The sequence below is a fragment of the Triturus cristatus genome, chromosome 3_2 (assembly GCF_964204655.1).
Source record: "Triturus cristatus chromosome 3_2, aTriCri1.1, whole genome shotgun sequence".
Classification (NCBI taxonomy): domain Eukaryota; kingdom Metazoa; phylum Chordata; class Amphibia; order Caudata; family Salamandridae; genus Triturus; species Triturus cristatus.
Genome location: NC_140584.1, coordinates 334129604 through 334152180, shown reverse-complemented (window position 1 = coordinate 334152180; position 22577 = coordinate 334129604). Strand labels below are relative to the sequence as shown.

At 41.3% G+C, this 22577-nt stretch overlaps 1 protein-coding gene across 2 annotated transcripts in view; it reads left to right on the top strand.

The window, feature by feature from the left end:
* The window catches only part of MAN1C1 (mannosidase alpha class 1C member 1), a 330020-nt gene extending 311221 nt beyond the window's left edge, over positions 1–18799 (top strand). For both annotated transcript variants that reach the window (XM_085647808.1, XM_085647809.1), the window contains exons 11-13: positions 3278–3450; positions 12230–12345; positions 17830–18799. In XM_085647808.1, the coding sequence (XP_085503934.1) occupies positions 3278–3450; positions 12230–12345; positions 17830–17953 (413 nt within the window). In that variant the 3' untranslated portion in view covers positions 17954–18799. The remainder of the gene's footprint in view (positions 1–3277; positions 3451–12229; positions 12346–17829) is intronic.
* Positions 18800–22577: the final 3778 nt, after the last annotated feature.

Sequence of the window (22577 nt, the reverse complement as noted above, 5' to 3'; positions counted from 1 at the left end):
GATACCATACCATGTATCTGCAAGACCACAGCCAGAGGAAGATCCTTCTACTCCCTCGAAGAAAAGATCTGGAACACCCTGCCAACCCCACCTCAGGCAATCTCCGTCACTGCCTCAATTCTGGCAGGACCTCAAGACCTGGATGTTGGACTGAACCAAAGCGCTTTCGACGGACCAGCAGATTCCTCCCCCCCCAAGCGCCTTGAGACTCTTATGGGTGAGGTGAGTAGTCGTGCTTTACAAGCCATTAATTGATTGTGTACAGTTTTTGTGGGGGGGATTTTAGGGCACTGTGTCCTCAGATGTTGAGTGCTGCAAGCACTCTCTATCACTGCAGGTTGTGAAGCGCTGGTATAATTTGTGGGTTGGGCTCTGCCCATATTTGGCACCCCCTGCAGGTCTTGATATTAAGTGATGGAGGGGCAACAGGGAGTGAGTATCAATTTCCAACTGTACCTACCATTGGCATCCAACTGTCCACTTTGTGGTTCCAACATAACTCTGTGGCTCTGGTCTCACTCTGCCCTTGATGGTCACTGGACTCTGCGCTGCCCCTTCTGGTCCTTTCTGCGTGTTAGAGAAGTACAATGCAGGTTTTGGTGGTCTGTGGTGCCGGGGCCCACTGCATTAATCTCCAAGATCAGGTAGCCAGCAGAATGGGCCCAGGTGAGCCTCAGTATTAGGGAGGACATCTTGAGCACCCGAGGTATAGTGCAAGGTTCTAGGTTTTCTCTTGCACCAGATGGGATGGACCTACATCCACTATGCAAATCACACTGCTCCGGATCTCAGTGCATCTCAGCTCACCTGGCCAAGTCTTCCTCTGGCTGATGGCTGCTCATCACTCCTCTTTCCCTCCTGATTCCTCCAATGCAGCAATGCAGATTGGCGCAGACTCTTGCAGATCACAACACAAGCCCCTCACCATTTCCAAAATCTGGATCAACCAGCTGGCTGGGGGTGGGATTGGGGGAGTCCAGATATATGCTGGGGTTCAGGATCTGTCTGTCCAGGTGTCTGCGGCCCTTTGCATGCCCAACACTGAACCACAATGCAGTGGGGGGGGGGGGGGGGTAAGTCCCCTGTCGCCCAGGTTGGGTCAATCCTCCACCAAGTCTAAAGCAGACACCTTCCAACTGGTGCCCCAATGTATTCTGCTTCTCCCAACGAACCTGCTGGGGTAGCTCTGCTCACACTTTCTTCAGACCTCACTGCTGTTTTGGTATGATATTTCAGATTGGTACCCTAATATAGGCCCAGGGAACATTGTACACTTTCCCTACATCAGCTCCCATTATTTCATATGAACGAGCCTTATAAGGACATAACTCCAAATAAGGACAGAATGCCTTATAGGGACATCACGCCTTATAAGGACTGCAGCCTTTTATGGACTAAACCTTTCACCTAGTTCCATGCTGAGGGTGGGTTTTTCCCAATCGATATTGCTAAGACGTCATCCTTAGCACATATGAATAATTGATGAGTACACTCTCCAGGAGGCATACTTCACCTCTCCCATCGACGCACAAGTTTTAATCTCCAATGTCATCCTCATACTGAACAATGGGTAACACACATACATAGACTGTATAAGTACAGCACCTCTTGCTATCAGTAGGCAGGAGGGAACCGAGACTTCAAGGCCGACACACTGACCAGAGACCCTGCGGCTCTGGCATGCCATCGCTCCAGCTGACAGTGGTCTGACTATCCCTTGCGGGGTGTCCAGCTCAAGTACAGGACAAAGTCCCACACTCTCACTATTCAGGTATGGGGGTTCGACTAAATCCTAGCAGGATTCTTGGATCTTAGACTCTAAGACTTTAGACTCTAGGCTTAGGCTCATTTGCACCTACTCACATGCTAGGTACACTTAGGTACATCTAGACAGGCATCTTAGGAGTACGCACTTTTTTTATAAATGCATTCTGTATTCATGTATGTGTTCATGACTAGTGCAAAATGGTAGAACAATACTATTCATTTTTATTCACTGTACTGCTGGTTCTATATCTCTGCTACTGTGTCACAGTTGTAGCAGTGCACTTATTCTACATGAGAAGAACAACGGTACAATAAATTCTTATTGTAAACACGCTCGACTGTTTCTTCTATGTATCTCTCTGAGAGCAAAAGAAGCAAGCACGAGTGACTGGGTGAAAAGTAGTGTATTGCTTCCACGAGTCTGAGGTTATTGTGTTCTGAGGTTGCCAAAAACAAATCTCTCTGATAATAAGAGATTCTAGTGGAACTGCGAGCTAGCTAATGCAAAACATAGGCTAACATATTCGGCGGGGGTGTACGGAGTCAGTCTGCCACCAGACCCACAGTATATGTGATCCGTAAACAGCGTAGGTCCTGCATGAAAGGGTACTATTGGAACTACACTACATTGGGGTGGCAAGTAATGCCTTTGCTTTTCTCACCCTCGGGCGATGATATGAGGTGTAGGTTGCTGATATTGGAGCAGGTCCACAGGGTTGTTCAGCTACTCTGCTGTTAGGGCTGCGGAGCGGAGATTAGGATGATGAAGGATTATGAGATAGGAATGTAGGCCAGCCTAGGAACACACTATTCAGCGACCAGATCCATCAGCTGTTAGCCACACACCCTTCATTTACTGTTGAATCTAAATTATAGTATTTTACTGTTCACATCACCAACTTGTGCTATTACAAGGGAATTCACACTGGCCTTATTTACATTGACAACAATGTCCACCACTATAACATGAATGCTAGAGGCTACATAAATGATGTTAAAATGGTTGGTGTGCTGAATCCATAGTCAACAAATAGTTGTTAAAGATTAATCTTCTGGATTATAAATCAACAAATAGTTTGAGAAGGCTGAGCCATTACATAAAATTCATAAATTAGCAAGTCATTCACTGAAAATAACACTAGCCTACCCTTTGCACCAAACTCTCAATTTTTGAAAATCTTAATTTGCAGTTGAAAATAACCTTCTGTAGCTGCCCTGCAGCAGGTTTTTTACTTAACTAAAGAGGTGCTTGATCCACATGTTATTTCATCAGTTTGCATCGTTTAGATTTTATCATATTAAAGTTTGTTGAGATCATGTGCACTATTCAAGAGTTGATATTTCACTTTATTTTAATAGAGTTGACATCTAATGTGGATGAGCTTTTTATAGCCTTTTTATGAAGCTCTTTAAGTGTGTAACAGTATGTCATGACAGTCCGTAAAATTATTGTTCATGTTTTTGGGGATTAAAGTATGGTCTCAGCATTTTGTTTTAATTATTATTTTAGAGACCAAGCTGGGACCAGAAGCCTTCCGATTTGACTTTGGAAGTGAAGCTATGGCTACCAGATTGAGTGAACGGTATTACATTTTACGACCAGAAGTAGTAGAAAGCTACATGTATTTGTGGAGATTTACGCATGACCCCAAGTACAGGCAGTGGGGCTGGGATGTTGTTAAGGTACTGAATATATATGATCTCCTTTGAATTGTCAATATATTTCTATTTATTAAATACACTGTACAGGGGCATTGCTGCCTTGAACAATCAAGACATTTGTTTGAAATACAAAGTTCATTGTTTCTTGCTTAGAATAACAAAAGATGAATCAGTGATTGAAGTCCTTTCATCGATTTGCAAGAGGCAGTGATCTTGATGTGGTGAACATATCCACACAAGAAAATAAAACAAAGTAGATTAGGAATCAAAAAACAACAAATCAAAACATTCTCCATTTCAGTTGACATAAGGTCATTTAACTAGGCTATCATGGCTACAGTTCCTTCAAATAGAAGAAATATTCTCCTCCGTTGCTGAGTCACTGAGCAGGACTCTGATGACTTCAGGGGCAAAGCATCCTCAAACAATCTTAGAATGCGCTTTCTCTCTCTCTCTTTCTCTCTCTCTTTCTCTCTCTCTTTCTCTCTCTCTTTCTCTCTCTATCCCCTCCCCTCCCCTCTCCCCCCCCACTTGCTGTCACCAGTAGGCAGTTATAGTTAGGACCTAGTTTCCATAGGAAAACCATTTTTTGACCTAGTTATATCTTTGGTGCTGGTTGACAAATGTTCTCAAACTTTTCTAAAAAACAATGTGACGCTCACTTCAGCTGCTGTCTTGAAAGTTTGGGAGTGATCTGTGAAGCGGGAGCTGAGAAAAATGGGCGGGGGTCTCAAAACACGTTTTGCTCATTTAATTACAATACGATTTTTGAAGAGGACTACAGCCTAAACCACTGATTGGAATTACACCAAATTTGACAGAAAGCTTATTCTTGGTCCAGAGTAGTGCATTTGGGTAGTGTGGTGTAAATCCGTTCAGTAATTTTAGAGAGATTAACAGAAATCTAAATGTGTATATCTGGCGGTGCAGATCCTCCACGGATCTGATAGTCCCCGTGCTGAAATCTGATTGGCTACCAACACTTCAACCAGGAAGTGTTGGCAGCCATTTTGGGAATCGGCTTCAGCCGTGTCCCACACAAAAAATTACAATAAAGAAAAGGGGCAGGGTTGGAACACCCTGACCCTCTAGGTGTCATGGTGGATCCCACTGCTGATTAACTTTTTTTTTGTTGCAATGTTACCACGAATTTAAGGGTGGATCTGCGAATTCATGGCAAAATTGAAAAACAAAAATCAAGTGCGGTCTCCTGTGCTTGTTTTTAATCAAGCCCTTGGGAGGGCCAGGCCCGAGGGCATGCAGGCATTAAAAAAAGAAGAGGGGGCGCACGGGGCCCCCTCCTAGGGTCTTATTTGCCTTGGGGACCACCTCCCCAGGGCTTTATTATTACAATAGAGGGTGGCCACACAGGCCCCCCTCCATGGAGCCAAGTAAGCCCTGGGGACCACCACCTCCCCAGGGCATTATTATAAAAGAGGGGGCTGTACGGACCCTCCTCATCCTGGAGCTGTTCGATGCCCTGGGGACCACCACTTTTGCAGATGGTTAGATGGGGGCCATGTGGACCTACTGGGCCCCGGGGACCACCACATCTCCGGAGCCTATGAAATTGATAGGAGTGGGGCCCCCCGCTGGGTATACGGACCCAGGGACCACCACCTCCCCGGGGCCAGCCCATGCAGAATAAAGGAGGGGGTCCATGCAGCCCCCTTTCTGGAATCACTAATGGCCCGGGAGAATGCCCCCCCCCGGGCCGGTTTCTGCTATGTCCCGGGGAGGCCACCCTCAGGACATAGCTGCTTGTTCTGACTTAGTGGGAGCTTTGACAGCATGTCAGAGCAAACACGAACTCCGCTCTCAGCAAGCAAGAGCTGTGAAACCGTTCCCGGTTTCTGAGAGCAGAGTTTTCATCTGTTTCCATGCCCACTGTAAAGCAGGCTGGGAAGCAGATTAAAGGATTCCTCTCACATACAGGGAGCTGCATGTTTAGCAGCTCCCTAACTGTGAGAGCAATGCCAGCTCTCTCAGGAGATGGGGAGCCAGCTAGGACCGCTGGGGCCTTGAGGCTTCTCTTGCAGTCTAGGGGAAAAGTAAGCAGAAAGAGGCAAAATAAAGGTCAGAAAAGAGCAGAAGGAGGCAGAATAGTGGTCAGAAATTAGCAGAAAAAGCCAAAATAAAGGTGAGAAGTGAGCAGAAAGAGTCAGAATAAAGATGAGAAACAAGCAGAAAGAGGTAAAATAAAGATGAGAAACGAGCAGCAAGAGGCAGAATAAAGGTCAGCAACTAGCAGAAAGAGAACTACTCACGCTCGCTCACGCCCCATTAGAATCTCTCATACACCCATTTGCACTCTCACATAATCCTTCACGTACAACTTCATAGACCCATACCAGTACTCACATAACCAATCACTTGACCATAGAGCCACTCACACACTATCATATTACCACTCACACACCCACTAACTCACCCATACAGCCACTAATGCATCCACTCACTCGCAAATACAGCCACTCACACATCCACTCAAACAGACATACAGACACTTACACACCCACTCATGTACCCTTACACAAATATGTTTTTTTGGCCCGCCGGACTTTCACTGGAGATTTTGACAACTCCTGCAAGAGTCCCACAGGACCCAGCGCAGCCCCCCTGGTGCACCGGTGGGACTCTTATGGGAGCTAAGATGGACCCCTGTACTTCTGTGGGAGTCCTGCAGGAGTGAAAACAAAGAAATTAAAAAAAGAGGAATGTGTGGTGGATCCAAGTAAGTGATTGCCCACTAATGTGGATTTGACTGCCTGTGCTTTTGGATGCAGGGACGAAGGCCATGCATGGCAGGGTTAACTGCAGGTGTATTTTAATATGATCTTACTTTCCATTTTTTTTAAACATAGAAAGTTACTAAGCCAAAAACGGTTAAAGTGGAGTTATGCCAAGGTATGGTAGTAAGATTTTAACTTATGTTAAAAAATGTAGAAAGTCACTGACACAAACAAAGGTTCAAGTGGAGTTACATACGGGTCTTCTAATAACAAAAAAGCTACTGAAACAAAAAAAAAACATTATACATAAATAACATTAGTATAACTTGCACTGCTTATGACTGCACATATTACATCACTGATGACATCTAAAATCTATGATGGTGCAAGTTACATTGATGTCAGATATTTATACATAGAGAGTTTCAGTTTTGTTGTTGTTTTAAAATGGTAGTGTTTTCATTATTAGTGGGCCTACCTATGCTCACTTACATATACACACACACATTTATACACAGTATCATTAATAACATTAATAATCAAAATAATGTTGCATTTGTCACATAAACCACCATATTTTCTATAATGCCCTATAATGTATTGAATTCAGTACTGCTCTTGGATCTTTATAAGAAATTGCTCCTAGGTTGCAAATGCACATGCAGGAACCAACATTGTGGAATTTGTGTGTCCATCTTTTACCTGTTAATTAAATTATTCAGACCTTCAAGGGATTGATTAACTGATCGATCTGATACATGAATATAGATCACTGTTTGTGGGCAGGTCATTGGAATCTCTATCCAATCAACTGCATAAAATATGCTTGGCAGTTTCTGGATGACTATTTATAGTGTTACTATCCTTTAGCGTTTGATAGGCTGATGGTAGGTTGTAAGGTTTTCAGCAGTGAGTTTCTTTCTGTCTCTTTGCTGCTGCTCCCAAAGAATCACACCTTTGCAGGTACTCTGTAATCATCTAGCTATGTATTTCCAAATCAAATTTACTCCATTTCTAAGACATTTGACTGGGAACACCAACACCCCACCTGTCGCCTCTGTTAGGCGCCACTGACTTGAGGTGAATCATGGACAAAGTCTCCACTGCTTTGTTTAAAATTAAACATGCTCTCCCAATGACCCAAGACTAGCTCTAGTTTCCTAGCACCAACCTCAGATATCATCTCCCCATTGAGTGAGTCAATCAATGCATCACTTGAAGAAGATTATGTTGTGGTTAGGGGTAGTGTTTTTTGCAAAATGTAACGTCACCAGACGAGTGGTTTATTCACCCTAGCTTGGAGTATCTCCTGTCAAGTAAGATAGGGTTCATTGATTAAATACAAATATTTTCATTGTCTTTCTAAAGAGAGATAGAGAGGGATGCTTATGGAGAGCGAAGGGAAGAAAATTCCTGGACTTAGCAGTCATCCCCAAAAAAGCTCTATCACTAAATGTTGTGATACATATTTTTGGTATTTGGATATGGTGCAATTGTTAGATTCTTACGATTCTAAGGGGCCTATACCGTGTAATTTTACTGGCCATAAATTCTGTTGGATTAGTGTAAATGGTCCATTGCACTATGAACATGTCTTTAAACATGATCCTACTGTGTATGTGTAGCCACTGAAGACTCCTTTGTTTTAGGCTATACAACGTTTTGTAGCACATTTTTACTACTTGAAGACAAGAGGCTGTTTTCTTTGCAGTAGTGACGAATAAAGACATTCCTGGATATGAGTGCATCGATCATGGGAATTATAAACCTCCCTTAAAGGAATGGTAAAATTCATCTTATATGTGTTAGCAACTAGGGTGGCAAGATCCAGACTAGAGCCAATATGAATGCCCAGATTGATAACCACATTTGTAGAGGTCAGCAGAGGTCCCATGACTGACGGCCAATTGAGTTCTTCTATCCTAGTTCTTGGAGAGATTTATAAAAACTCTGTTTTATTAGAAATTATTTTTGAGACCCTCCAATACAAGAAAATCACAGTAACATCATTTCTAAAAAACAAAACAGTAGGCCTTGATCATTGTAAGCATCAGAACTATAGGTCTATTTTCCTCCACTAAAATAATTGGTCAACATCTAGCACACTGCCTGTCACGCCTGTTGGAATCAACAGATTTTCGGGATTGTTCACAGGTGGGTTTCCACCCTAGCCATAATACAGTCAGTCCTATTGGCCATGCTTGATGAGCTGAGATACACAAGAGATCAGGGCATTCATGCAGATCTCCTTCCCCTTGACCACTTGGCAGCTTTTTGACAAAATGGACAATTCCATCCTGGCCAATAATGTCGCAGCAGAGGCATTTCTATCCCAGCTCTGCTGTGGTTTAAGTTTTTTCTGACTAACCAGTCCAGACAGTGGTTTTACCACTATTTGCCTACAAGGAATTATCAGTGGTTTGGGGGGTGCCACAATGCTTTGCCCTTTCACCTATTTCATTCAATATCTACATGCAGTCAAAAGGAGGTCTGATTAGGCCCTTTAGATTGCATGGCACTAGACAAATAACCTTAGTTCTTACTTACTAATATCTGACAATCATATGCCCAGTAACATTACTTGCCTCAGAGATGGTTTGCTCTCTGTTCCGAATTGGATGGCACACAGTCTCCAAAAACTCAGTGGCAACAAACCCGAAATCCTGCTGATTGGAGGTGAGAAGTTGGTCATGCGGCTTTTTGGCCATCCTAGATGGGCAACTGCCCACACAGCCAAACTCGATAAAAACCCTGGTGTTTAGTATGACCAGGACCTTGTGCTCTAGAACCAGATTCAGTGTTGTAGTCAAACTGTATTTCATCTTTAAAGGCTGTAAGAAATGTTCTCCCATTCATCCCATCTAAATCTAATCCATTGGTAGTCTTTGCCCTCCTTCTATCTTGGCTAGATTATGCTAATCCCATTTGCCTAGGGCAGCCTATGTTCCAGCAGAAAAACTCTAGCGTATGAGGCTAGGTTTTGGTCTCCGTAAATTTTACCATATCGTGCAGGATGCTGCGTTGGTTGCCAGTCTCTCAAACAATTCATTTCAAGGAAAAATAGCATTTTTTACAAGTCTCTTCAATATACTGGCCCCAAAATTGTCTCCATCATTATTACTTCTTACGTCACTTCTAATCCTTATACTCAGACTCACTTGTTCTTGCATTTTAAGCGATACATGTGTGGTGAAAAAACCTTTAAGATTTCAGGTTCAAAACTGGAAAAAGCTTCCCCTCTCCATAAACGTGACCGATGACTTTGAAACTTTCAGGAAAACACTAAAAACCTAACTATTCTACTAAATCATCTGCTTCCATGTTACCCTTTCTCTCTTGCTGGCTCTGATGTCTTTTTTTGTCCTGTATTATTTGTATGGTGCTAACTTCAAAATGCCCCTCGGCATTAACCATCCTATTAAATTAAATACATAAAAACAAAAGAATGATGGTGGGTTTCTAAGCAGGAAATGAAAACTTCAGATATTAAAATATATTTGCATTCAGTGAATTTTAATAGTTTGAAATGGCTCATTTTATTACATTTTACATGTTTTACAAAAAATGAAAACTTGGAGACAGAAAGGAGTTGCCGAGGTCAGTTTTTTAAATGGTGCTACTGACTTTCAAAGGAAGACCCATAATAATTAGAGAATAAAAACTTTGGTTGGTAGTAGCTATTTTTTTCTTTAATCAGTCCTATCTAGTTTCTCAGCATTAAGTCATGTTTTACATCAAGAGTTCCCCTCTTGCTCTATAAGTTAAATCAGTGTATTAACCTTTCTCACTTCCCTTCGTAATGTATTTATCACTTTGTTCCATTGTATTGAAATGTGATTTAAGACAAAATCTCAATAAAATTCAACTGTTAAAAGAAAGATAACATTGCCACAGAACATGATACTTCAGATGCCTATAGATGCACAGTCTGCTATATGCACTATGTATGCCCAACAATTCCGCCACCAATTTTGCATAGTTTTCTCTGATAAAAGACACACAATTGATGGACGGAATGCAGAACCAATCAAAACATTCACCCCCAGTCAAGAGATCTGAGTTAAATCCATCATTCTTTTGCTCACCATGCCACCCCAGTTTAGACCCTGGATCGGAAACAAGCATCCTAGGACCGGTTTCGGGGTTTCACCCCTCTTCAGCCAGGATAGCTTGAATCCAGTGGCACAGTGAGCCTGGGGCCCACATCTGGGCTTTCCGGTCCTGGGAGGACCTGGCCAGCAGTTCGGTCTGGACTGTTCCCATGGGGCACAGGGTCAAGACTGATTTGCATATGGCTGGGACCAAACTGGGGTGGCGATGTGGGCAAAAGAGTGATGGATTTAACCCAGATCCTGTGACTGGGGGAGAATGTTTGCATTGTCAGCATTCCGTCCATCATTTGTTTGCTGTAACAAATAGTTTTCTCTGGTAGCACTGAATACTTCCAGTGTAGCCTGGCTACAACTCTCTTGCTCCATTGTTGAATCAAGTGCACATCTCAGTATCCAGCATCTAAAGGGCGTTCTATCATGGATGGAATTTGCTGCCTTCCACACATAAAAGTCCCAAAAATGTTAATATCCTGCATTGAGCATCCACTTGGGCAGAATCACCGGTAAAAATGGAAATAACACTGGTGAGCAGAAGACTACTTGCCTGGGCTCTATCCAGCGTTGGGATACAATGGCAGGTGGTTTCACCTCAGAGGTGGGAAAAAGGAAACATTAGTCAGCCCGGTTATCTTCCAACTGGTTTGTCCAGCTGAGTCCTAGCTTCTTGTCCTCTGGAGAGACTCAGGATTTCTCATGCAAGCTGCAGATAAGTTGCTTAAATCATCTCACAATTTGCTGTACAACTCCTCGAAGAGTGGCCCCTTTCATTAAAGTGGCAGATATAGAGTCACTCAACTTTTCTATCAAAAATTGAGCATGTCATCTTATCTGGGAATATTAAATATAGTCCCCATTGGACAACAGGAGATTGCAAAATCGGTGCTCATGTCCTGTAAATCATCTAGAAAGTTCACCAGCGAAAGACTCCGAAATACCTTACTGGTTTCATCTTGTACACCCTTGATTGAGATCCAGTGCAAATTTTTATCTTAGGATGGAAGGTCTTGAAATGTAGAATAGCCTTCAAAAAAGTATTTGGAAGGTGCAAATGCATTAAAAGTTTTAACTGATTCTTAAAAATGAACAGTTAGAAACTTTGTTAACCTTAGTGTATGGTCATTGTAGATTCAGGCGAACTATTCTGGGTTGTTGTAATTTCACTATTTGTGCCTCATTTAATGCACCTTGAAGCCGCTTATAGTGCTGGGCGCTATGTAAGTAAAATACCAAAACAATGAACCAGTAAAGAGAATTATTCACCACTTAGGGACTAATTACGAGTTTGGTGGTCCATGGGATGTCCAAACCCATGGTGGCGGTCCCTGGGCAACCAGACTGGCGGTATATCCGCCATATTACTACTACGGTGGTGGGACTGACACAGCACCACCGCAACCAATCTTTTCATGGTGGTGAGCCCATCATGAAAAGGGTGGCAACGAGGCAACTAAGGGGGCCTACAGGGCCCCCTGTTGTCTCTGTGCATGGGGATGCTTGCAGGAGGGCACATGGTGCATTACGGTCTGTGCAGAGACAGGCTGCGGCGCTCCCACAGCAGTGCCTTTTTAAGGCTCTATTATGAGCCTTAGAAAGGCATTGCCGTGGGACCGCCGCCACAGGACTGCTTAACTTGTATTCCAGTCAGAATATGGTGGGTGGGCTGACTACGGGTTTGGCGGTGTTGCAGCGGGTGCTGGCGGGGAGGCCCACTGCAACACCGCCAAACTTGTAATCAGGCCCTGAGTGCCCTCTTCCTGAAAAACAAAATGGCTCAGCAAATATGAGCTATTTAGTATCATACATCAGCTCTGAACATGCATGATAAGGCTTTTTGCTAACATTTCTAGAGTAGATATTTCCATTAAAATGACCCTGTGTGATTCGCACTGAATGCTCATCCAGCCCTTTTTATACGAGATGACATTAAACTGACTTCAATGCTTCTTGTTTTTATAGGCACTGGAAAAATACTGTATGGTGGAAACTGGTTTCTCTGGAATCCGAGATGTTTACACTACTACGCCGAACCATGATAATGTTCAACAGAGTTTTTTTCTAGCTGAAACACTAAAGTAAGTGTACATTTCGCCAAATAATGCACCCCGGAATGCCATGCTATTTCTGTAAAAGCTATCTCATCAAGCAAAATGCTTCCTAAAGCCTAATTGGACAGACCATTTCTTAAACTGTTTTCCGCATTCTTCCTCTGATTTTATGTTACAAATTGTGGAACTTCCTAGCCTTAGTCGCAATCATGATGGCTTTTATTGTGACCATAGCCCGCCAAATCCCGGTGAATTGCAATCACTTGAATATTTTTGGACATAATCCTGCAAACAACTAGTAACATGTCTCAAAATTAAATAGGATCGTATGACAACCTAGGATTTAGGGCTTATTCTCTAAAGGTGAACTGTGCATTCTAAAGCACAATGTGGCAGTAACATTGTCCAACAACCATTGGCAAAGCCTATAAATCTCACCATCGGAACCTATGGGCTTTATAAATGATTTTTAGATATGCTGTGCAGCACCCCCAAGGTTGAGCAGTATGGCTAGATAAAAAAACAGACAATTGTTCATTTTGTAGGTGTGGAAACCAGACATGCGTGTGCCTACAAAATGATTTGCCCACTTTTTTTAGTTTTATTTGCTGATTCAAATCGGATTGACAAAAAAATTTAAAAGTGCAGAAGATATTTTTGGGGGGTGAAATGAGTGGTGGGAAGCATCAGCGGGCACTGAAGAAACATGGGTACAAAGCAGGTGGAAACAACCAACACGGCCAGTAAGGGATGCGCAACAAAGGGGTCCGTAAGCAACATGCAGAATGCTGGTGGTGGGAAGCAACAGGGATGCAGGTTGGTAGCAAACACAGCATAGATGGGGAAGAGAGCACACTAGAGAGATAGCTGGAAAACACATGCACTCTTGTAGAATGATTAGACAAAATGAATATGTAGCGCCTGAAAAGCGAGCGTTGTTAGGGCACACTAATGCGTCCATACTCCAAAGGAGAGACAAAAACAAGAAGAGGAACCAAAGCTAACGAGTAAGAACCAAGCAAATGAGAATGACAACGAAGCCAACAAGTAGTAAGCAATAGGCAGGCTCTAAGCCCATTGTAAGATAATAATACATCTCACAACAGACAGTAAAGGCGCTGTTTAGTACGTGAGTATAAAATATAAATAAGATTTTAAGACATCCTAACAGGAGCTTTATTATCAAATGTGCAACGGGGGTGCAACAGGCATGTGCGCCCACTGTGCATGCCCCCGTGGCTCTTTGTTATTACAGAAAGGGCCACGGACACTTATGCGGCCTTTTCTGTAATACAGATAGAGCTGGCACACATATAGTGCCAGCGTTATTACCATAGGGTGTTGCCTCATTTGCATAGGGGCGTGGCCCCATGCAAATGAGGAAAACCATTTGCCTCCGCGCCCGCTACGTATTATAGACTCGGGCACAGAGACAAAGAAGCTGTCAGGAGGAGCACGTTTAATGCGCCCCCTGATGGCAGCTCTTTGGAGGGAGAAAAGGGGTCCTGTGAACCCCCCAAACATCCCCTTGCAGGCAGGTGAAGTAGAAGTGTGAGCTGCTTGCACACACTTACATGACATGGCAGCAGCAGTGCAGAATTTACTGGTACAGCAGCCATTTAATCGACACGGGCATACATATACAAGGAGAATCATTTCCATCAAGAGCGTAGGGTTCACTAAACCACAGGCCAGCTATGATATGGAAAACAGCCACCTTAACTGTTAAAACCCACATGCAGGAGATTAAGTCGTTTTGAAGGACTTTGAAATGTCTGACTCACCACATGTGATTTATCTAGAAAAGTATCCTTCTGAATTGTGTTATGTGGGCCGGGCCGAACCACCCACCCAGTCAAATGAAAACATGAAAGTGTTATAAGAATGCTAAATATAAATTATCATCTGCAAGGCATACTACGCCTCTGCATTTCCACGTTCTAGTGGTTGAAGTATTACAAAACAATCTTCTAGAAGAGCTTGGCAAACATGGCTACTTCAAAAAGAGATTATTGTAAGTACAGACTAGAGTGCCTCAGGGGATTGATGAACTGAAGGATGATTTACATTTTTTCATTTAATAAAACCATGGATAGTGAGATACAAACTCATTTATTTGATGGTAACTTAAAAGTGGATCACAGGAGTGAATTTCCCCACACACATGCCCATACTTAAATGAGACAATACTGGGAAAATAGCTAGAAATTTAGAGAAATTTAGAGACGTATTACAGTGTGTAAACGATTTATTCTGAAGCAATGTTTAGAAAAGGCACATGTAAGTAAATACATGAAGAACTGAACCATAATGACATCTACGAATTTGTGGTCCTTCACAATTTAGCATTTGTGAAGGATGGTTAGGTGAATCTCTCACCTTCCTTCCAATTACTTTGTCCTGTTTTCAAAATCATCCTAGAATGTTATCATGAGAAGTTTCCTCTAAAAGTGATTGAGCAAAAAATGCAGAGATCCACATGTGACCCATTATTTGCTTCTTTAATTCTTAAATAAAATGTACACTTAACCTAGGGGTGTAATACAGTAAACATTGAAAATAGAAGTATAGCCTTAACGTAATGTGAATTTCACACAAATGCCTTTCACTGATCTCTACATGTTTCATTCGGATGTAACCAATACAGTCTGAAAGACAACATTACACAGTGTAGATGTAAATTCTTCTGGTGACCAGAACAACCGATTTAGGTGATATAGGTCAAGGGAGGTAGAGTTAATGGATATAATCTATAGGATGTTTACATTTTACAAAGATAGTTTGATTAATTTCTTTTATTTTCAGAATGAATATGTGTACAAGAGAAACTATATTTGATCCACTTTTAAAAGGTCATAGTATTTGCATATGGAGGCAAGAAGGTGAATGTCTTGGGTAAATGTTAGGCAGAAATGAAATTTGAAGAAAGTGTGGTGTTAGGTATAGTATATGTTGCAAAGAATGGCACAAATGTATTGAGTTGGGATGAACACAGAGATTTGAATATGGTTTTAGATCACAATATTCCCATAATGTAAAAACCAGATTTAGAATCAAGGTGATCAATTACATACGTGATGTCGGTGAGGCTGCAAGTGTTTTCAACATAGGATAGTGTTGAAATAGAATGCTGTGTCTGTCATGCACAAACTACATAGAGTGCAGCTTAGTTTCAAGACTGTGTTGGTAGAAGTAATGCAGAGGTTGTGTAACTTGGGAATAACAATAGAGCCAATTGAAGTTCTGGGTAGCTGGTGCCTGTCATGTTGGCCAAGAAGGTGAAAAAGTCTCTCAGGTTGAGTGCTGACCCGAGAGACTTGAACTAAAACATTTGGGTCAACCAGCAGCCCCTCCCTAACGTCAATGAGATGTTGTGCGCATTGAAAAGTGCCGAAGTGTTCACTCCCTGGATAGTCTGCTGCTTATCAACAGATGGTCTTGCACGAAAACTCTAGGTATCTCACATCATTCATGACACTGTATTGTATATACTGGTACAGATGCATGCCATTTGGGCTGGCTCCTGCATCTTCCATATGTCAGCTGTTCAGTGAAGTGGACCGTGTTTTGTGTTTCCAGGAAGACATCCAGGTATATGGGGAGAATTTAGCTGAGTATAATGAAAACCTTGATAGGACAATGAAGATTGTGGAAGGGAGAGGACTGAGTTTAAGAAAAGATAAGTGCAAATTTGTGGAGAACAGTGTGGATTATTTGGCCCACCATGTGCCTCGCACCCTCATATTGCTTCCCCCACCCATGTCTTTCCTGTTGCTACTGACCACCCCTGTGTTGCTTCCCTCCTCACACCCCCACCGTCTGTGATTATGCCCCTCTTGTTGCTGCTATCTTCCCTCCTCCTTGTTTTCCACTCCCACTGACAGTACTTTTTTTCTTTTTCTTTAGAGAACCAACTCAGATCAGTAAACAAAAAGAAAAAAGCGCTTGCGTCATTTTGTAGGCCTGCGCATGCTTGGTGTGCACACCTTGAAAATAATGTGTCAGGCCATGTCATACACATTTATTTCACTTTGTAAGCTATTCTGCACAGTTTCAGGGATTCTGTAAATCATGGCTAAAGCCAATAGGCTCCAAAGGCCAGATCTATTGTCATTGCTGATGTTTGTTGTGCGTTTTATATAATCGTAATTAATTTTTGGGCAAATGCAACTTGTTCTTACAATGTTAAAGCAGCAGTTTCATCAGTAGAAAAAAAATCAGCACCCTATCATTCTTGAAGAGATTTAAGTAAATCAGTCCATCAATCATTCTCCTTGAGGTGGGAACAACACAAGTGGGAGTCTTGTTATCTTTTTTCAGTAAAAGTCCTTTTTATTCATGAATTTCCATAAATCTTGAATGTCGTTACTAAGTAAAAATAATTTGTAACAAACAAACAACCAACACATGCTGCCTGACAATGGTTGCTTCTTCAGGGCTAATGAATCAATCGTCTTGTTTATGCAACAAATGTTACCAAGAAAACATACATCAAAGTCAGTCATTTCAAGTGGTACAATATGTTGTTAGTAGGAATAACAAGACATCTTCTCAAATTAAATTCTACAGACTATTCAGCCCTAAGATAAGGGTGCCCAAAATAATACAATGTATTTTTTGTAGGGATAACTTCATGAACTAATTCTATTTGATCTTCATCACCATGATAAATGTAATGATATTGATTGAGACCAGTCACATTCTCAGCTCTCATGATAAATTCAGCAAATTATTGAAATGATGTAGAATGATGTTAAACCAGTTTGGATGCTACTGCAATCAATCTCTGAGATGGCTAATATTCTCCAATTAATGTCTGAGATGGCTAATATATCTATTGTACAAAAGGGTACTCCATTGTGGAAGAACCGTGTTGGGAGATAAATTAATGCCCGCTGATTCCGCACATTTCACCAAAAGTTATTCAGGTTCAGATCCGTCCACAGATACTCTGAATCGTCTATTTTGGAGAAAGAACCAAAACGATTCTCTCACCATCCAGGTTTCCAAGTGACGCCCACTAACTTGGTCTATAGGATTTGATGGTCAAAATGTTCAAATTACTGGGAAGTTTCATAAAGGGCATATAGAGCAGTGTGTTTACCAATGTTTGGCTTTAAACCTGAATTTCAGTCGTCTTCCAGATGTTTGACAGAACCACTCTGGAAGTATGCCGTGATTTGATCTTGATTTTCAAGGAGAGTCAAATCCATGCCAGTAGGTAGCCTTCCCCTTTGTTCTGGGCTCAAGCAGGATGGAGGTTGGCTGCCTGCAGCAGTATGCCACCACAGCAGCAGGATTATTTTTGTAGGTGAAAACTTCGTTTTTGTCTTACCCCTACTTGATTTTCGTATTAGGCTCAATTTAGTTATGCGTATTTAATGATGTACTTGTTAACTAATTGTGGGTTTGTTGGGGGGTTGACTATGCATTCTTTTTTTATTGCAAACTATAACTTTGTGATACTGCAGATTATCATATTGATGGTATTTTTATGTTTTATGTATGCAGGTATCTCTATCTACTTTTCTCTGAGGATGATCTAATTTCATTGGAAGACTGGGTGTTTAACACCGAAGGACATCCACTCCCTGTAAATCACACTCACATTAAATTCACTAAAAGAGAACACTGAGTTAACCTGTGTCCATCCAGCTTTCGGTGTTGCTCTGAAATTGTCCTTCAACGTAAGGCGTCAAGTTCTGACTGAAAAAAAGTGAAATTACAGATGTTTCTCCCTTTCTTCTGAAAGGAACACTATATTAACTTTATTACTAGCAAATTGCCGTGGCTCCGATTCAAAAAGTATATGGACGCAACTATTTTGATAATTTCTTTACAAAATCTTCTGGACACTTCTATACCAGCAGGTGGAAGTATGGAAATCTTGTCAGAATACATAATTTTTCCTTCTTTGTTTTTGTATTCATTTTGTCTTTTATATTGTATTGTATTTTGTTGTATTTTTGTTTGTTATATTTATGGACTATTTTTTTAAAAAAATGTGCTTTTTAAACCACACCAACTTTGTTACAAAGGAAAGATTTCCATTTAAATCTTGCCGTCAGCATTATTTATCGATTGATGAACATTAATAACCCACAGATGCACTACAATGCAAACAAATTCTATTTCCGTTTTACCAAACTAAGTGTTGCACGTTACATAAAAAGAAATGCTCAGTGCAATAGCACACCTTTTTGGTTTTTGTCGAATATTTTGTTGTAAAACCTGTCAAAAAATACCATAAAATATTGACCCATGTTTTTTTGCCTGCAAAACAATTGTATCGCAAAAACAGCCCCTGCATCGTTGAACTGAAGCTAATCCTTCGGAGGTCACACAGCTGTGCCGTCCTACACCTGGGATCTCAGACTTGAGTCAGCTGATGTCCTGTCAGCCCATTTTCTGGAGAAATGGCATGAAATATGACTTAAACATTAAATTAACGTAACTCAGACTCTGCCAATTTCTCTGCCTTTGCACAAATAAATTAAAAGAAAAGAAAACAACTCTAAACCAGTTTATCTTCACTTGGAATACATGTGTTGAGTGAAAGTATGTTTAAACAGTATATTCAGTGAGAGAGATAACGCATATGAGGTAACTGTGTAATAATCCAAAATTGCTTCTAGGATCTCTGGTGACATCATCAACTGGGAAGTTGAGGGTACAGTTTACTTGCTATGTTTGATTATACTCCATGTTTATTTTGAGGCAGTTAATTTGAGAAAGCTGTTTTCTTTAAAGTGCAGCTAACAAGGGCAATAATTTGAATTAGTAAATTTAAGCTTAGTTTACCTTTCATAGATAAAGGTAATACATCAAAAAGGACCTGTGAAGAGAAAAAATAACACATTTAGAGCATCATTTTAATAATTAGCAAAATTCACAAAAAGTTTTTCTATCTCAAATAGATATAGATATTACTGGCAGAGAATGTGCTGCATATGTTACCAGCTCTGCAGGGTGGTTTGGGGTTCTCATTATAATGCTGAATCCATATTTCACAGGGAAACATGAAATATATTCCATATTTCATGTTTCCCTGTGAAATATGGGCTTGTATACAGTGGCGGCGAGTGAAGTTTGAAAGTGGTGTGGCATAAATTGACCAATTAAGTGCAGCATGTCAGTGAGTAGTTTGACCAGATCATTGGGTTTTGAGGGATACAAACCCAAAGATTAAAAAAAGGGTAAAATGGTGCATTTTTTGCAAATACTCAATTGTTAATTACATGGTCCCTGCTAACTACAGCAGAAGTGTTTAATTTGTACTCTGAATCAATTCTGATTTATGGATAATGTTACAGCAAACCCATACACATGCATCCATACCTCTAGGAATATATGTACACTTAGATGTATACATGGTTATGTTCATGTTTCCACGCCTGTGTACACATACAAAGAAAGTCATTCATATACTTCCATGCATACTTTCAAATATGCATAAATATATACATGCATGCAACGGGCATTCAGTGTTCACATGCCTTTTCAAAGAACAATTTCTGCTTACATCTCCATACTGTTATGATGTTTGGCTAGCGTACTCAATGTTTGTTTACTATCAGGTGTTAGGGGCTGGAGCACTCTGTGTGCCTAGTGGTTTGAGTTCTTGCAGACATTTCAAATTGACCTATTGCATTGGATAGTAGCTTATCCCGTCCTATCTTTCCGTGCATCGATCTCTTTTTAGCTCTAAATTTGTAATCCAAAGAAATGGAATCTATAAAACAGGACTTTCTAAACAGTTCCCACCTGGTAATCATCAAATTAATTTGATGCAGAGACAATTGCCTTTCTTTAGTACCTTTGCTTGAAACAAAAAATTATAAAAATGCGAAATCAATTATGGCCTGTGGTCCCAGGGGGCAGAGCTTGGTCCAATTGGTGTCTGAACATTTTTGGAAATTAATCCCATCTCCTCCTCTTGGTTGTTAATCAATGTGTTCAAAAGCTAATAGATTGCCCAGTGGTTTATTCACTACTTGCTGCAACTCGTTGAGAAGCAGCTGTTGATAGGTCAGAATCTCAGAGGGTTAAATGGACTTTACATGAGCAATAATTATGATAGAATAATAAAGAATGTATGTAAAAACATATTCTAAACAGTTTTAGTGCAATAAAAGAATCTGCCAAAATGCGTTAGGATTGTGAGATGTGCACCTTTAAAAAAAAAAAAAATGTAAATTATAAATGTGCTTTTGTTTAACTTTAAACAGTAGACAAATCACTACATAAATGTGCATGCGAACATTGTCTGCCCGTGACTTGATACTGCAGGACGCCCCTGTGGATTATATTTTCAAGCAGCAGAACCCCCTGTCTTAAATCAAGTGGTTGCTGCTTGTGGCAGTGGTGGAAACTGCTCTTGTGCCCTTGTAGTACCAGTTTCAAGCAGTATCTGGAGGACTTTGAATATGTTTTGAGCAGCAGCGTCAAAAAGAACCCAATCACACAGGCAGGTCATGCATATGCATCCATGAAAACACACAATCATATTCACACATGTATAGTTTAAAACATTACATGATAAAGAGTGTTCTACTAAGAGTTAAAGGCATTGACATCATAAAAACACTGCATGATAAACGGGCAAGGAAAAGGCACTATGGGCCTAATTATGAGTCGTTGTGGGGAGTCGGTGGCAGTCTTCCAACAGCCACATTACGACATTGGCGGTCGCTCCACCCTGGGACTGCCGCCACCAGGAAACCGCTATTGCCTGGTGGTTGCGCAACAGTCTTGAGGCAGTAATATGCTTGGCAGGACCACCACAGTCCCACCAAACATATTACAACTTTCCTCACCGCCACTGATTTTATTGAGGTCTTTCTTCTATGAAAACAGTGGTGGGGAGGAAAGAATGGGGGACCTGCATGTCCCTCTTGTGCTTCACTCCATGTGGATTCACACAGGGGGCACAACATGTGCCCCCCTGTATGCATACATCCCCAGTTCCAGCACGACATGGACTGTAGAATTTCCCTTGACATTCCCATTGCAGTGCCTATTTTATAGGCACCGACATGGGAACATCAAAACAACTGCCAGTGACTAAAAAAGTAATACTGCGGGCAGTTCACACGTGTGTTTGGTGGTGCGGTGGTGGGGCGGTCCCACAGCTGCACCACCAAACTCATAATGAGCCCCTGTATGTTTAATGAAGATAAATCATAGACTAGCAGTAAATGTATAAACAAGCAGTCTAATATTATGATAAAGTTAGAACAAGAGAAAGGAAGTCGTACTTTGAGATAAAGACGCTCATGCCGTTCTGTGAAACGAGAAGTACAGCACTGTAAAGGCAGGCATCTCATTGTAAGAATAAGCATCGCAGAGTAAACTTGGGCTGCTCTCTGAAATGTAGAAGCCCCTATGCACTTGAACAAAGTTCCAATACATAGCACCTAGAGGAACAATACTCACACAGTTGAAGCTCTCATCCCACATGCACCAACAGTGGAAGCCCCTATCCTACTCATACCAGCAGTGAAGTCCCCAACCCACTCAGCCAATTATCCCTCTGGCATATGTGAGTTATTGCTGCAAAAGAGCTAACCGCTCATTTTGTACAACTCCAGACTACAATGAGTGCTTGTTGTATAATGGGCAAATTATCAGGGCGGTATTTATCTCAACAAATGTTTTGGTAGTAGTAAATAAATTCACTTCAATCATTTATGACTCACTCCCTCCATTGGCTCCGTCAATACACAGGCAATAACCCTGGGCAGGCAGTGTCTTTAAGTAAACATTAAAGACTGACTGCGGAAAAGGAAGCTTTAACTGGAACAAAGCATAAGGGGATGATAGCATCATACAGGGCTTTGGTGTTCATCACTCTGACACACCAAATTCCTTCGACACCAGTCTCATCTTTGATGCTTCCCCCTCTGGTATGTTATCCATGGGCCTCGAAATGGTAAGCCCAGGCATGCACAATGCTGCCTTTCAGAGCCTGAACTCATGGCCGCAGGAGCTTGGGCCCCCTTAAACATTTATATCCAATCCGATGGTCTTGATAGCAGCTTGAGAGGTAAGAGGGTGAAAACAATCTCATTTGAATCTCAATACATTGTAACCAAATTGGTCACACAATAATCCACTCGACAAATAAATCTGAGTTTAGTAGGATTTAATTATAATTTTAGAAACAAATCAATATAGACCAGCCTCGACATTATCTTTTTTTTTATTTTTTTTTTATTTTTTTGAAACCGTTTATTACAAGATTCAAAAATATACAAGTA